Source organism: Oryza brachyantha, chromosome 11, assembly GCF_000231095.2.
Source record: "Oryza brachyantha chromosome 11, ObraRS2, whole genome shotgun sequence".
In the NCBI taxonomy this organism is placed as follows: domain Eukaryota; kingdom Viridiplantae; phylum Streptophyta; class Magnoliopsida; order Poales; family Poaceae; genus Oryza; species Oryza brachyantha.
In genome coordinates, this window is record NC_023173.2 from 5,430,142 (window position 1) to 5,447,159 (window position 17,018).

Genomic DNA, 17,018 nt, shown 5'->3' on the forward strand with positions numbered 1-17,018 from the left:
GGAATTACTCAAACTTTGGCACATACTTAGCAACATTTTAAGTGCTTAGGATTGGTCCAGCTAGCACCTGCATTTTTGGAAGAAAACAAGCTATCGACCCATTTTAAGGGCATGTCGTTGATATCACAATCATGATAAATTATGGGTTTCATATTTCCGTTAGGCTAATCATAAAAATCACAATGCTCTCTATGACATGGTATAATTGCGCCGTCACCGTGCGAAGCCGACGAAGGGACACCATCACACTTGGTCATTGTTTGGCCGCTAGCTCACCTAGCACCACGTCCCAGGTAGCTGGAAAGGCACATTCTTTGCCTCAAGGCTATATATGCACTATATATCTTTTTAATAACTCAATCATTCATTTGATCCAATAATGGATTGCTTAACGTATGATTGACTCCCCCAATTACTTTTGGCTTGGCCACGCACTTTTATAAGCTATAACTCCGAGGGGCCTGAAGATATCTCTCCAATGAGGGTAAAACCCATCTTGATTTTATCATCCCACTATATGTTTCATAGTATGTCCAAAGACTACTTTTATAACTACTCAATCATGAAATAGTGTTTAATAGTACCTAAGCAATCCAATACACATTTTGGGAACCATGGTAATATCAAGCCCAAGGATTACACATCAATACTTGATGAGAATACTGATACACATCACATATAGCTCTTGCAGTGTCTTGTGTTAGATCTATCCAGCATCATGTTCTTCAATATGTATCACCATTTATTTGTTGTCTTCATATATACCATGAGACATGAGACATGATCATCAATCAATACATATGCTGATTATCTAATCACATTTGTTTCATATTTGATATTTAATTAGGGAACCTTTGAAGAAATAGTAATGGCAAAGAGTCTCATATGAAACACTATTTCATGACATGTAGTTAGATAGCTGAGAATCATATATACATGTAGTTTCCTATGCTTAATTAATTATTGTACTACATACATATATCAGGGCCTAGCACAGTGGAGTAGTATATAGCAAACAACTGAAATGAGCTGAATTAATTCTCTACCTAATCTCTGGTAGTGATCGATATGATCTAACATAACGAAAGAATCAATTCAGAAGAAGTATCATTTGCTTTCTGTTCATTTATTGCCATCATAAGGTCTTTAATCAACTCCATAAATATATTTTTCAGCACAAATTTGTGAGTTTTCACTCAGAAATTTACAGAAGTTGACTGCCTGAACGGAAAAAAACAGCTGCTCTGAAAGAAACCTTTGTTGTTCAACAATACACAACAACCTAACTGGGTTTTAAAATCTATCATGTTCATGCAGTTGTCCTTTATGGCCATAACCTAGGGAAATAAAGACCATACTTTTGGAGCATATAATACTATATTAATTATGGAAAAATATCACCATCTACTAAATCAAATGGAAAAACATTCATAGGAAACCAAACAATTAATAGAACATAAGATACTCTAAAATTTATGTATATGGACATGATAATAAGAAAAATATATGTCAATAACCAGAAGAAATTTACAGTATTGTCGATCTCTGAATATGTGGATAATGGAAGTAAATAAAATTATCCAAAAAAAAGAAGCCCCCACGGTAAAATTGAAAATTTGGTTAATTACTGAGGGAAATGATGATTACTAATGCATTACCAAAAAAAGGACTGGCGAATGGTACGTGGACAGCTAGCAGCAGAAGTGTCTCCACGATCGGTCAAAATTAAATCTTTTAGCTTACTCAGTTGGGAAACTAACTCAAATCACAGTCAAGCTAAATATGCGCCTAATGATTGATTTCATGCGACATTGCGACTAAAGTGCCTGGCTCTTTTGAAACCTCCCGCATAAATCATTGCCACTGCACTGAACATGTATATAGTTTTTTTTTTCACAAGAATTGGTATCTAAGTGAAAAAGAATTACTAATATTACTAGATACAACACTAAAAATGAAGTAATATATTTGCGTAGCGTAAATAAATTAAACTCACGGAACAAGGACTAAAATAAGAGGACTAAAACTAAATAGAAAAAACACGGGTATGATGATCAGGAAAGAAGGCGGATCTAGATCGCTCACTAGAGATATTTATACGACGGTGCATATGATTACGCAAGACTACTCGGGGGCGAGATAACCGAGTTATCAGCTCTACTTACGAGTTACTTGGCAGATGCACCTCCAATTTAATTTTATAAAGTTAGACAACATATATGGTAGATTGAAAATGTTAACTAGGGAGCTAGCTTCCCCATGTTGTAGGTGATGATCAACCAGCTTCCCCTTAGGAGTTGGAACCCGACCGGCACGTAGGGGTGGGAATGGGCCAAGGCCCGTGTGTTCTTTTACAATCCTATTTAGTTCTTAAAAATTTTTTAGTCCAAAACTCTATACAATTTTATTTTTAACCCGTTTTGAACCCGGTCCTTAAATTTTCTAGGCAAAATGGTTGGGCCCATTACCACCCCTACCGGCACGACAGTTGCAGGTCACAGTGGTGGAACATGTAGTAAGTGCAGCTCTAGCCTCTAAATCACCTTGATATATATGAGCACATGAGTGACTCTCAATGTTGAATGCTATGCAGGCCAAGGCACACGCCGACCTCCTCCCAACCGGTATCAAAACGGTCTAGGTCAATCTTGCTGAGGTTCTGGTACACTTATCAGTAGAAGGTACAATGTGGGTCATGAGTGTGCTTCTCCACTAATATATTTTTAATTCTTTACTGAGGCATTGGAAAATATAGTAAGATTTTGAATTGCAAACTGGGGCCGGGACAGCAAATACTATATAGTATGTATGGACTAGGCTTGCCAGCAGGGATGATATTTCTTCTTTTTTGAGATCTGGGAGATGGGAAATCCACTCGCTCAAGCGTAACTCTTCGTTTTAATCGGATAGCTAGTTTTTACAATGAGAGAAAAAGATAAAGTGAGATTGACCATGAATTGCTCTAAGAATTAAGAACGCGAAAGATTGCACATGGGATTGTTGTTCTCATCACATGACCCTCTCGAACACCTTCGAACTCTTGCCTTAATTATACAAGAATATGGTGCTAATGAATTTTTAATCCTCAAAACATCTGATAGACCATCACTGCTTCTCTACATTACTTGGATGAACATGTCCAGAGAATCGTTTATGCCCTCCTGCTACTCACATTCCCCTATGAAATAGGACGGTCTTAAACCTAAGAAACATTAAAAGGATCATTAGGGACCATTTTAGATATGCTTTGCTTAGTCAGGCTTAGATTATATTCAGTATTACAACACAGCTGGGCTACTATGATAGTTAATTTAATCCTTCTTTCTTCACCACCCACACATTGTTTGTTAATCTTCAATGGACTCTGTCCTTTATCATTAATTTGTTTCTATATATATAATCTTTTGTTTTCTTAATTTATATCCAGATATCAACAAACATAAGAGTGTGCCTCTGCTATAAGTTGTTAACCGTGCAGCCACACAAGTCCAGTAAAGAATTGTCTAGTTCCGACAGAGACACAGCATTGATCCATACTAGTGATGATTAATTAGATGTCTTCTTGAACGCACGGCTGCCAAATTACTATTTCGATATTGGTGGCAAATATTCCGTACTGATCCGAGCTGATTTTGCACAGTACTCATAAGAAATAACTCTTAGATAGTACCTAGATCTTCCAAGTATTCAGCACTCGACACACTGTTTGTGATGAATCTATCTCATAAGAAATAACTCTTAGATAGTACCTAGATTTTCCAAGTATTCAGCACTCGACACACTGTTTGTGATGAATCTATCTCATAAGAAATAACTCTTAGATAGTACCTAGATTTTCCAAGTATTCAGCACTCGACACACTGTTTGTGATGAATCTAATTTATCCTATTCAAATACAACAGTATCTATAGCATTGTCAGTTCACTTATAATGTTATTTTTGCCCCCAAAAACCTCGTCATTCAGGAACCTAAAGATTTATACTGCTCTTTTTTGAAAGTCTAATTAAGAACAAAATAGGATAAGATGGGTGCGAAACAGAAATCATTACCCATTTTGAGATTTCCAACATTTGGGTAGGATAGGATGGGATGTGTAATCCTACCTGACGGATAGACTGCTAGGCAAAATTATGAAACAGCGCATCTATCAAAAGGAAATTTAGTTGTAGCTTTTATTGTGTGGAAGGGCATTATGGTCATTCTAGAAAGTTCCTTTTCTCACCCATCTCATCCAACCACAAAATATTTTTCATTTCCCACCCTCCTCATCCCATTTTTCAAACATGCCCCAAGGGCAAGTGGAATGACTAGGCTATTTGTTGAGCATGGGCCTTGTGGCCCATAGGCCCACAACTAGCCTATCCTAGGGTTTTGCTCTAGTTATGTAGTATAAATACACCTTGTACTTCTGATTTCCCTCCTGTCCCCAAAATTTTGTCTTGATGGCTTGGTGAGGTCAGTTTTTCTTCAATATCCTGTTCTTGCCTTATCTTTCCCTAGTCCCATCTATTTCTTACTCTTGCGACTATATGCAGGTCAGATCTTGTGTGGGGAGCGGTTTTGCAACAACAAAGCTCTCTAGGGAAGTTCATCAACTTTGATTTGGTAAGCTTCCCTGGCCTAGCAAGAACTCCGGACTTTTCATGCCTCTCCTCCAAAGTATGCTGGTCACTGCTATATGAGCACTGTTGCAACTGAGTTCTACAATCTCACACAATAGCAGTTATTTCCAAGCTGCCTAGCTAGGGGGGATTATCTCCCTTCTCACAAAGGTCAATCACTGTGTAGCTAGATTTCAGTTTCTTCATGATAATGATAGATCAACCTGATGGCTTGCATATTGTTTTTGCTGTCCAGTAGCTGTGGTTCTTATGTTGAATCATGCAGTTCATATAGTGCTGTTACTTGGTTTAGCCTTGGTTTTGTGTTTTCTTGGTTTTATGTGGAACGACCGGGGCTATTCTGTAGGTATGGACAGAAACTTGCCAAGGGGACTGACCATCGAGTTTTAGTTTTAGATTGATAATAATGAAAAAAAAATGTTGATTAATTTATGTCCAAACACAACGACATAGAATTAATTAAGATTTTACAGGATGTCATAGTAATTTATTCACCCTGGATAATTATCTGCCTCGCTCATTGCTTTTGGCTTCTTGATGACTATCCCTTTCATAGCTTAATTTCCATTTGATTCAGGATTTGTTTTAGACTCGAAAAGCCAGTGTTTGAACCCCTCTTTCGAGACATCTATCCATAGACCCCCCCCCCCCCCAAAAAAAAAAGAATTTCACTATTAGTGCAATACGTATGTTCATTCTGGGGTCACAAGTTAAATTATCCTCCATAATATATTTTGTAAAACCGCCAGATAATCACTTTTTTTTCACGACAGTCTGAAACTCACTATCTAAATTTCGTTGTCATAAATTGGTTTTTGTTATGAAATATGATATAAAATTATTATTTCAGCACATTGCATGTTGTTAGGACTCAATATAATTGTTTATCACCAAGGAAATAATTTTTGTTAAGACCACATCATTCTATTGTAAGAATCATTATCAATCTCCTATGTTATGTTAGTTTTACATATAGTCCTATGCTATTTTTCCCTGATTGTGTTTGTACTGGGGCAAAGGAGCAAGGTTTGGATTGAAGTATGTGATTGCTGTGGAATGGCAGCAGAAAATTTAATATTTGGATGTGGCCGTCTGTGAAAGCAAAATATAAAATGCCCATTTAGCTTTGTTAATTTGCAATTAATTCTGGATGTATTGCCTGTTTCATGTCTATAAGAAAACATTGTATGCATTGCAATTTTCCTTTCTGATCAATCGGACGGAAACATGGTGCAACGATCAGATAATTATTTTTCTTCAGTCACAGAAACATTGTATATATTTTTCTCTTTATATACTTAGACCTGAAAGAAAAACGACAACTATTTATACATAAAGAGGAGGGTTAAAACATCCAAGGATTCAGCCATTCTTTTGTGATTCAACTAAAGATAAAACTGGATTCATGCCATCGTGGTATTCTTTTGCCCTTTGCTCAATATTTAGTTAGGAGAATAGAAAGTGTACAACAATAGATTTGCTTCGGTCCAACAAAAAAATATTTCGAGATATCGGTACCTCGCAGTACCAAATCATTTCTGATCGTTGGATCTAACAGTGCAAATCCTACTTAGCTGCTTTCAATGATGGAAAACGTGGACCGGAGCAAATCTCATACAACAAACTCCACGCCTGGCGGAAACAACTACGAGACACACCCCAACCAGAACTTTGCAAAATCTAGGGCTCTCTCTTCATAAAGTTCCCACGCTTTCTGTGCTATGTCTCCTGGTGAAGATGAATAAATATAATTTTATTGCCGTTCTACATTCAAATATTTCCCCTTCTTCTACATATGTCCTTAACTATCAATCAATTATAACTGATATAATGCTTGCTTTCCATTGCTGTCGCACCCCTGTCATAAAATTTTCACAAAAATTAATGCGAACTGATCTACTGTGCGCTCAAATTTGTTTCTAATGCTGCAGGTTAATTCGGAGAAGGTACTGAAAATGGAGGGAAAAACTGAAGGCACATCGTCGACGCCGCCTGCACTTGCTTACATTCCCAGATATGATAAGGACGATGAACACAGGCCAGCCATAATTTGTGCTCTCACTGCTCTACCAATTCCTCCAGCTGCGGCACAAACTGCAGCTGAGGCATCAGCATCAGCGCATGCCAAGTGGCAGCGTCGCACGTTTTGGACAGAGTGTGGCAGCTGCAGGGAGAAGAAGAAGCTCCCCATATCTGACATGAACTCTCAGCTCACCTGCCCTGCCTGCACTGAAACATTTACAGCAGTGGAGGTGGCTAGACCTAGAAGTGTTGCTGCTTCGCCTGTCGCTGAGAACTCCTCGCAGTCCAGCAGTGCTGCTCTTGTTCCAGCTTCTGATGTGGTGGTTGTGCCGTTCAACCTGAATGCAAGAGCTGCTCGTGAGGGAGGTCAGCTAAGTAGGGCATTCCCTAAGTCTGAGGTTGACAAGCTTCTGAAAGAAAGGATGAAGGAGATCATAGAACTGAAGCTCAAGGAGGGGAAGAAGGGAGATGGTAATGGACAGTAGCTGCTGAGCCATCCCAAGGTTCGTTGCTATTGTAAAAAACAAAGTTACTTTTTGTTGTTTCAAAAGTTTCTGTTTGCAATTTTCTACATGTTTTTTAGTTAATTACTAATTAATTAAAGTTTCTTCCAATGTATTTCTTTTTTGAGCTTTACTCTCATCCTTCCTTCTGTACCGCGAGGTACTAGTACTATGAGGTACTAAAATATTCACTCGTGCTATCCACCTCACAATCAAGTTGGTACTGAAATCCCGATTATTGGTGATGATAGATTGAACGGTCATGATTGCATGGTACCTTGAGGTACTAGCTTGGTCATGTGGTGGATAACACGAGTAGAGATATTAGTACTTCATGGTACTAGTACTCGCGGTACAAGAGAAATGATGAGAGTAAAACTTTTTTTTTATTGAAAACATTTCATAGCAAAAGCATTGATATGTTCATACAATACATATTAACTAGTTGTAGACCCTTTATAAGTTCCAACATATATTAAATTCTGTATTGTTGCGAGGCATTGCATTTCCTAGCTAGTTCAATAGTTACTTACCAGTCCATGTTCTATATATATGTGCTAAGCTTCCTGTGAAAAAAAAAATGCATATACAATGAACAATTGAGTTCTATGAAATATATGTATCTTTCTGTTTTGATGTTGGGTTGAAATACCTATTACTGGTCTGTACATCGTTTGATTATCGTTCAGCCTTGTTATAGTATGAATTTTTTTATTATTACATACCTAGCATGCATAGCTAGGATCAACATGAACAAACCTATTTATCACCTGAACGAATTTTCTGATTCTGATAGTACTTTGGTACCTACAGGTTCAGAAGAACAGTGGTGCAGTTCGAAGGTGGGAACCAGTGTCGCGAGTTGTGAGCATCTGCTTCTGCTAGTGTGCAACTTATGACTTCAGAATGGAGGATTCTTGAATAAATATTGCTGGATTGATGCTTTAAAACTATCTAGATAAATATATTTGCCCCTAAACAAATGTTCAAGTAGAAGATACTACCGTATTTAAAGAAGTGTATGCTGAGAACCATGTCAGGTTCATTGCTATGGGAGAACCATAATGTTTATTTGCACTATTTTAGGGTATGCGAGCTTCGAAACATACATGGAGTGCTTCCTAGTGTTTTTATGCCAATTTTATCATTTATTTGCTATAGTAGAACATGAGTGCTCAACATAAAAAAGAGGAGGGGGAAAAGCCACATGGTGACACATTGGGAATGGAGGAACCATATCCACCTCTTATTTTCTAGTGTTGGCATAATACAGTAAGCACCTCATCTCTGTTGACACTAGGAGTGCTCTCTGGTGATATTCATGCTCTAGATGTCTCAGGTGTTGTCTCCTCTAGCTAGATGGTGCTCTTAGGTGCTATGCCCACTAGCTGGACGGTGCTCTCTGGTGGTCCTTACTAGCTGGAAAGTGTGGTTTGGCTATCCCCACCAAGCAGTTAGTACCCACCTAGACCCAATTGATGCTCTTTTATGGTCCCCATAGTTGGAAAATGCTCTCCAGTGGTGCCCATGCTCTAGGCAGTGCTCTCTAGTAGTCCCCGCTAGTCAAAAAATATGCTCTCAAGTGGTCTCCATGTTTCGGACGGTATTCTCCTGTGGTGTCCTCAGTTCGGGTAGTGCCCCATGGTGGGTTTCGTCAACCCAAACAATGCTCCTGTAATCTCTATGTTTTGGGCTATGCCTTCCTCCAGTGTCCTCCACAATTTGGATGGTTCTATTACATCTTTATGTCCTAGGTGGTGGTCTCTGGTAGCCTCTATCACTTAAGTAGTGCTCCCTTGTACCCATGTATTACTCTTTGATGGTCCTCTCAATCTAGATTTTGTTGCATGCCTAGTCCGCTTCACCTAGATTGTGTTTTCTAGTGGTCTCCACAATACATATGTGCTCTTAAGTGGTCCCTATCAGATGTCGAACATGCAATGTACATGTTAAAGACATGTGCACAAGATGTGATATGTAGTTGGACACCCTGCATCTGACGTTCAATGCATGTGCTTACCACAATTTTTTCCACACTAAATGCAAGTGTTAATGCATGTTGAATCTATTTATGGTAGACATTATGGCCTACACCTATATATTCAGTTATATAAAGAAGCATGTTTCTAATCTTACTCGACAATATAATGCAAGAAAAGTAGAATGGATAAAAGTAGATGGAGTAGTACTATTAATTTAATAATGCTTGTCACAACGAGTGTTTGCTGCATGTTCATATGTATTAGCCATGTTATAAGGCATAGTCAAGCTCCTTTCCAGGAAAGGTTGTAGCCACACAGTGAGACACACACTTGGGCTCTATAAGGAGCACGAGACTCATCAGTCATAAGGACCTCACTTTGTGTAGAACTCCATGCCCGCATTCCAATTAAGAAATAAAGCAAGGGCAGGGCGATTAAATTCACGAGGCCTAAACAATTCATGCATGTTCACTAATATTCTTGCGATTAGAAAAAACAAGGCGTATAGAATAAGGATGGAGAGGTCAGCAGGCCTGGGCCTGTCAAGCTGCATGCATGTCTGCAGCTACGCTTCACGAATGACCCTCACGTACTTGTTGTCCTTGTCACTAGCTTCCTTCTGCGCGACGCATGACATGACATGACGGCCGGCTAAGCTAGCTGATTCTGTTATGCTCTGCCGATAATCTGCTCCTGTCTGGGAACAGAAGAAGAAAACGAGGAAAAACAGTGTAGAGAAATAAACAAGGGAGAAGGGGAAGCAAAAATGGGGATTTTGGTTGTTTATCCAAATTCGTTGGGTTAGTCCCGAATTTCTGGTGGATACTGGTTAATCTTAAGTGGTCCCAAGGTAAATAAATTAGTTACCAATAGAAATCGAGTTTAGCCTCAGGGCACCATTATATTCTGCTGTAAGCTTTTGATTGACAAGCCCAAAAAGTAATTCGAATTCTGGTACTTTTTTAGATAAATAAAGTTTATATTGATATCAGATGATTACATCCAGGTGATACAATCACTTAAACTCAAAGACCACTTTCGGTGTCCGCATGAATAAGATATACACAGACAGAAAACTAGGCGCATACATAAACATCTCTTGTGGTCTAACGAAGGATACCTATTTCATTTCATTGAAACAGCAATTATCGTTCGGGTTCAGCAACTTGTACAGCCAATAACATCTTGTTATGCTGGTTTCAATCTGTGCTGCAGAATCTCCTACTGAAGTTCATATGTTGTGTGCCAATTGAGTTTTTTTTTTACAATCATTAAGAAAATACCTCGAGATACCAGAATTTTGCACTAAAATTTTTTAGTACCTCAAGATACTTTTAAGGATGGTAAAAAAAGCCCATGCCAATCACAAAGTATACATGAGCCCTACGTTCTATTTTTGTTTTTTTTGTTCATTTCATAATTCAAGCTCCTACGTTTTTTTTTCACTTCGGAATGCTACCTTGTTCAATTAAGTACCACACAGGTCAAATCATCTTTTATACCTGCTCCTTGAATTAGCGGAATAACAACTACTTCCTCCGTTTCATAATATAAGACTTTGTAGACTTGCTTAGATTTATATAGATGCTAATGAATCTAGACATATATACAAAATATATACATTCATTAATGGATGAATCTAGGTAAAGTTATAAAGTTTTACATTTTGAAACGGTGGTAATATTTAGAAGATAGATGTTCCTCCGTCATAACAACCTGATAGAGAAGATTTGTATATATGTTATTTAGTTAGTTCTAGCAGAATAAATATAATGAACATTTGGAGTTATAAAGTAAAAATATATATAAATGAGCAGAAATAATTTATGGGAATACCAATAAATATGTAATTGTGTGCCAGAAAAAAAGTTTCATATACTGCAGATGGCAGACTTGAACTTGCATTATACTATATAGTGTAACCATGCTCACCCAGGCTCTCCTTCCCATGTTCACAAGTTACTTATTGTTTACAGAATCTATTTTAATAGTCAAATGACAAAGCTGCTGACTGACTGTTTCCAAATTAATAGAACTGAAACTACTGCCTTGGGAATTTTTCATCACATAAAGTATACTCCTTCTTTCAACTATTTTCAAGCTAACTAAAAAATACTCTGCCTTGGAGCAATTTCTTGAACTGGTTGATAGCTCTGAACTACTTGAGCATGATAGGAACAACGTTGTCGAGTGACATGTCAAGGTGCCTCGTGGTCTCTCTGGATCCATCAATGATCTGAACTGAAAATAAAAATACCATTCTTGATCAATGAAGAAATAAATTCATTTGCAAAATAAGATACCTGAGATGAAGAAAACTACTCATTATGGATTACATATATATCTACATGCTTTCTAGCTAACTGGAAGGATCTTTTCTGCAAGTAAACCCCCAAGAAGATTGCTAGAGCAACTAAACACTGAGGATTTGAATTTCCTTGTTACAAAGCTTATCTACTCTACTAAGTACTAACAGTGATAAAAAGGTCTATCCAACTATCAGCAACAAAAATCCAACTAGAAATTTTGTAACAAGAATAATTACTTGGTGCTAACAAAACTAAAAAGGACAGAGAAATGAACTAGTTGAACACTGCATGCTACATGTTCAGAACTTCTTGTGCTTTTAAAATGAGACTGTACACAAGAAATCTCTATCTCTATATACCGAATTTTGGCCCGATTCTCAGGCAGCTAACCGCGCCACATGGCACAGCCTGCATAAATATGGAAAACCCGGTGCTCCTATATTCGCGCGGAGGGCCCGCTCTATCAGAAATCGGACCAAGAGTTGAGCCAAACACAATATGTAGCTAGCCATTTACTACTAGTATTGAAGCCTTTGATCAAATAAAATTACTACTAGTACTGCCTAGGCTCCTATTATTTGACGTTTTGGATAAAAAATATTTATAAAACTAAAAATAATTTATAGATAAAACTTATATATATATATATATATATATATAAGTAAATCATATAAGTAAACTAGAATTAAAAAGATCCTAAAATCAACTGAAAAATTAAGACGCATATGGGCAGGTACCGCCCGGTTAATGGTTGCCCTCCGGTTCAAACTCGAGTTGAAGCTTGAAAAAATGCAGTAAATTAGAGAGTGAGAAGCAGCATTACCTACAGGCGATCTCATGCAATGCAACGCCTAGCCATTCAATCATCCGTTGTATGTGGCGACCCGAAGGCCATCGCTACCTCAGCCGTGATCGACTACACCGAGCTAGGGTTTCCACCGCTCTCTCTCATCCTTTCCGATGGACAACACCAATCCAGGTTCAGAAGTCACGCTACCATTAAATTAGAACTTAACTCTGTTAACCACTCATTGCATGCACCGGTCACTACAGCCGCTGCTTGCCAACCCTATGCAAGATCAGATGAACCACCACCCCTCCCTTTTGCAAGATCACAAACCTACCAAACTAGTAAGGTTGGCACTTGAGAAAACTAACTATTTTGGATGACAAATCTATTTATTTTGGTTGAGTAGGAAATTCTAAAAAAATAATAAATTTGTATAACAAAACATTTATAAAAAAGTTGGAGCTACTCGATTTTATCATATTACAGTAGAATTCAGAAAAAAAGCGAACGCAACTTAAGCTAGTTAATACTACAGAAATTAATCTAGTTACTTCCATGATTATCACTTTGAGAAAACTAGCAAACCTATTTCTCTGCACTATTTCTAACAAAACTAAACAAGTAATTAAAGTAGCAGAACAAAAGAAAAGTTCAGAAGACTAACAAAAAAAAAGAAGTAAAAATCACATCCCTAACATTTTCTATATGCTAGCAGCATATAGATCACTACTACATGCTAGCAGCAACAGAACAAAAATAAGTGTGCAGACAGAGCTCCACCCAGCAGTCCAGCACATGACCCGCAAGGAGTGCATGGCCCCGCGGCCGCAGCGGCGGCGGACAGGAACAAGATGACTCTCGGAGGAGTCCGAGGAACTATCAAACCTTTGTTTTGAATGAATCATAGAGGGCGATCGGATGGCTGGAAATCCTGCTGACGACAAATTAACCCAAAAAAAAAACGTTTTTCATATTGATAGAACAGAAAAAGGTTACAAGTCTATGCTCATGGGAAAGGCTATGTATAGCCACCAAAAAAGGTTTAAGACGTTCATACCCATACATGCATTTATAGACAGAGCGTGCTCCTAAAAAGCGAGAGAGAGAAACACGACACCCCTAAGGGAATGAATCTTCTAAACAGCATCTCTAGGGGGAGGGTATGATGTGGTTTTTCACCAAAACAACACCAACAAGGGACAGAGGTATTCTTTCTTATAGCAAAAACATTGATTTATGCTAAAAAAAAACATTGATTTGTTCATACAATACAGATCAACTAGCTGTATAGCCTTTATATTTTTCTTAATATATGTAAAATAATAATATATATGTACAGGTCTGTAGAAAAGTATCTGCAATTGATCAAGAGTTTTTACGACTAAGGATCCAAATCTGTTTAAATATAAACTTGTCCGATAATAACCAAAATATATTCAATTATGTATTGTTACTTGGCATTACATTTCCTAGCTAGTTAAATAGTTACGAGTCCATGTTCTATATATGTGTGCTAACCCGGTGTGCATGCCTTCTTGAGAACAAAAATGCATATACAGAGATGCAATTGAGTTCTGTGAAATATATGTATCTTTCTGTTTTCATAAGGGGTTCAAATACTTATTACTGGTCTGTATATCGTTTTATTATATAATTTATCCTTGTTACTATGGACTTTTTTGTTATATACCTAGCATGTATTGATAGGATGAACATGAATATACTTATTTATCACCTGAACGAATATTTGAATTTTTCTGATTCTGATAATACTATTGGTACCTATAGGTTCAGAAGCACAGTGGTGGAGAAGGTGGTAATTAACCAATGCTCTAAGTTCTGAGCATATGCTAGTGTGCACTTATGACTTCAGATTGGAGGATTGTTGAATAAAGATTGTTCGATTGATGCCTTAAAACTATCTAGACAAAGATATTTGTCCCCAAATAAATGTTCAACTAGTAGATACTAGATACTACCGTATTTAAAGAAGTGTATGTTGAGAACCCTGTGAGGTTTATTGTTATTGAAGAACCATAAAGTTTCTTTGTACTATTTTGATTTTTGGGGGTATGTGAGCTTCGAATTGTGAGTTCTCTTACCATCTTTAAAAAGTAGCTTGAGGTACCAAAAATTTTAATGTAAAATTTTAGTAACTTAAGGTATATTGTACCTCAAGATGCTAATTTTTACACTGAAAAATATAGCACCTTGAGTTACTAGATGGTAAAAAAGCTCTCGAAAAATAGATGAAGTGTTACCTAGTGTTTTTATGCCAATTTTGTTGTTACTTGGGTGTCATTCTCGCTTAATATGCTAGAGTAGAAGAGGAGCGACATATTGGAAATCTCTTATCATGATAATAGTTAGAATCATGGTTACCGAGGAACACTATCCACCTCTTATTCTTCTAGTGTTGGCATGATTTAGTAAGCACCTTGTCTCCGTTTGCACTAGCAGTGCTCTCCGGTGGTCTTCATGTGCCAGATGGTGCTCTCAGGTGGTGCCCACCAACTGAACAGTGCTCTCTGGTGATCCTTGCTAGCTGGAAAGTACTATTTGACAGTCCCAACCTAGCAGTTAGTGCCCTCCTAGACAATAACCGATGCTCTCTAGTCGGCCCCATTATTGGAAAATTCTTTCTGGTGCTCCTCACTAGTCCAAAAAGTATGTTCTCAGGTGGTCTCCATGCCATGCATGTTCTTAGGTGGTGTTCTTGATTCAAACGGTGCTCTCTTTTGATCTTCATGTTTTGGGTTGTGCCCAGGGTTCCACTTACCGCGCAAGCCACCAAAACCGTGGTACCGCGCTCCCGCGGATCCCGCACGGTAACCGTAAAAACCGCAAAAACCGTAATGAATTTAAATCCAAAAAAATTGTATTTAAACTCGTGCGGTTTTCGCGGCTTACCGCGCGGTTTGCCACGGTTACCGCGCGGTTTGCTGCGGTAACCGCGGTTACTACTTGTTGGAACATCACATGAGAACGGTGGTTACCGCGGTTTCCCGCGCGGTTTTTGTAACCGAAACGGCGGTTACCGCGAGGAGACCGCAGGTGTGATGTCAAATGCAAAAAAAACTTTAAAAATCTAAAAAAATACATGAAAAATAGAAAAATATTTTGTGACTATATTTATAATATAGGAAAAATAGGACATGTTATAGGAAAAACAAGAAAATTTTCACATGACCTTTTTCTAAATTCTTGATATTGCAACATACAAACATACACCGTCATATCACCCTTCACCAAATAATTTGTACCAATAACAAGTAACAACAACTTCATTTTGATTGCTGCGTCACAGCTATATCTAATATCCATTATTACGAATAAAACTATTATGTATGTACTAAGATGCACGTATAATTTTTCTCTATACATATTTTCCATATATCCATCGTCGTATATTTGTATTTCAATATTATGTACCCTAGTATATAGTGCAAACTAATAATGACTCAACACAAAATATTCTTGACCATCTTTCTATGAAATATTACTTGCAATAGGCTATTTTTTAATTTCGTTTCCCGAAATACTCATTTATGATTTTTAATTACACCGGGATTCATTTTTTCATTAATTTCTTTGACAAAACTAAGTCGAACAATGCAGAGTACATGGAGTATGAATCTAGTTTGGGGTCCATGCTAAAGGTATGTGCATAGGATGTAATATGCAGTTAGACACCCTGCCCTTGAACATTCAATGCACGTGCCTACCACAAGTCTTCCCACATTAAATGCAATAGTTAATACATGTCGGGTCTACTCATGCTAAGTATCATGGGCTCCACATGTACAATCATATAAAGAAGCAAGTGTCACATCTGACTCGAGAAAATGATTCAAGAAAAATAGAATGGTTGAAAGTAGATGGATTGCGTGTTCATGACATTACCAGGCATGTTCATGCTATTTACTAGGTTTATGGCCAGATTGGGGCTTTTTTAGGCCAGACTGACTAGGCCGGACTAGGCTTGAACTGGCCTATGTATTATCCATGTATATAAGGCATAGCCAAACACCTCTTTGAGAGGATGTTTTAGGGATAAAGGGCCATGGAAAGGATAGCAGGAAGGTTGGAAATAGATAGCCACACTAGAACACACACCAATTCTAAGGAGCACAGGACTCAACCATCGCAAGGATCTCACTTGTAGAACACTTCCACATCCCAATCAAGAAATAAAGTAAGGGCATGGCTATTAAATTCGACGAGGCCTAAATAAGTGTATTATGAGAACCCTGTAAGGTTCTTTGTTATCGGAGACCCTTAAAGTTTCTTTGCACTATTTTAGTATGTGAGCTTCGAAGCATGCATGGAGTGCTTCCTACTGTGTTATTCCAATTTTATTGTTATTTAGGTAAGGTCATTATCTTTTAATTTCTCGAGTAAAAGAGGAGAGCTCAATATCAAGAGAGAGGGGGGGCCACATGGCGATACACTAGGAATATCTTATGATAATAGTTAGAGTGATGAGAATAGAGAAACCCTATCCTCCTCTTATTCTTCCTAGTGTTAGCATGATTTAGTAAGCACCTTGTCTTCGTTGGCACTAGCAGTTGCTCTAGATGGTGCTCTCAAAGGGTGCCCATCAATTAGATGGTGCTCTCAGCTGGTTCTTGCTAGCAGGAAAGTGTTGTTTGGTAGTCTCCATCAAGTAGTTAGTGCCCTCCTAGACCCAAATGATGCTCTTTGATGGTCCCCATGCGCCAAGTGGTTCTCCCTATAGGTCCCAGCTAGTCAGAAAATATGCTCTAAAGTGGTCTCCATGCCTCAGATG

The 17,018-nt window shown here is 37.9% G+C and overlaps 1 protein-coding gene across 1 annotated transcript; it reads left to right on the forward strand.

Annotated features, from left to right (window-relative positions):
- The first annotated feature begins 4,443 nt into the window (after positions 1-4,443).
- On the forward strand, positions 4,444-8,238 carry LOC121055749. Its single transcript, XM_040528799.1, has 4 exons — positions 4,444-4,451; positions 4,537-4,606; positions 6,555-7,148; positions 7,962-8,238. Exons 1-3 carry the CDS (start codon positions 4,444-4,446, stop codon positions 7,128-7,130), a joined length of 654 nt encoding a protein of 217 aa, XP_040384733.1. The 3' UTR covers positions 7,131-7,148; positions 7,962-8,238.
- Positions 8,239-17,018: the final 8,780 nt, after the last annotated feature.

Coding starts and splice junctions, on each gene's coding strand:
- LOC121055749 (XM_040528799.1), top strand. Junction 4,607..6,554: donor AGTTCATCAACTTTGATTTG/GTAAGCTTCCCT, acceptor CTAATGCTGCAG/GTTAATTCGGAGAAGGTACT.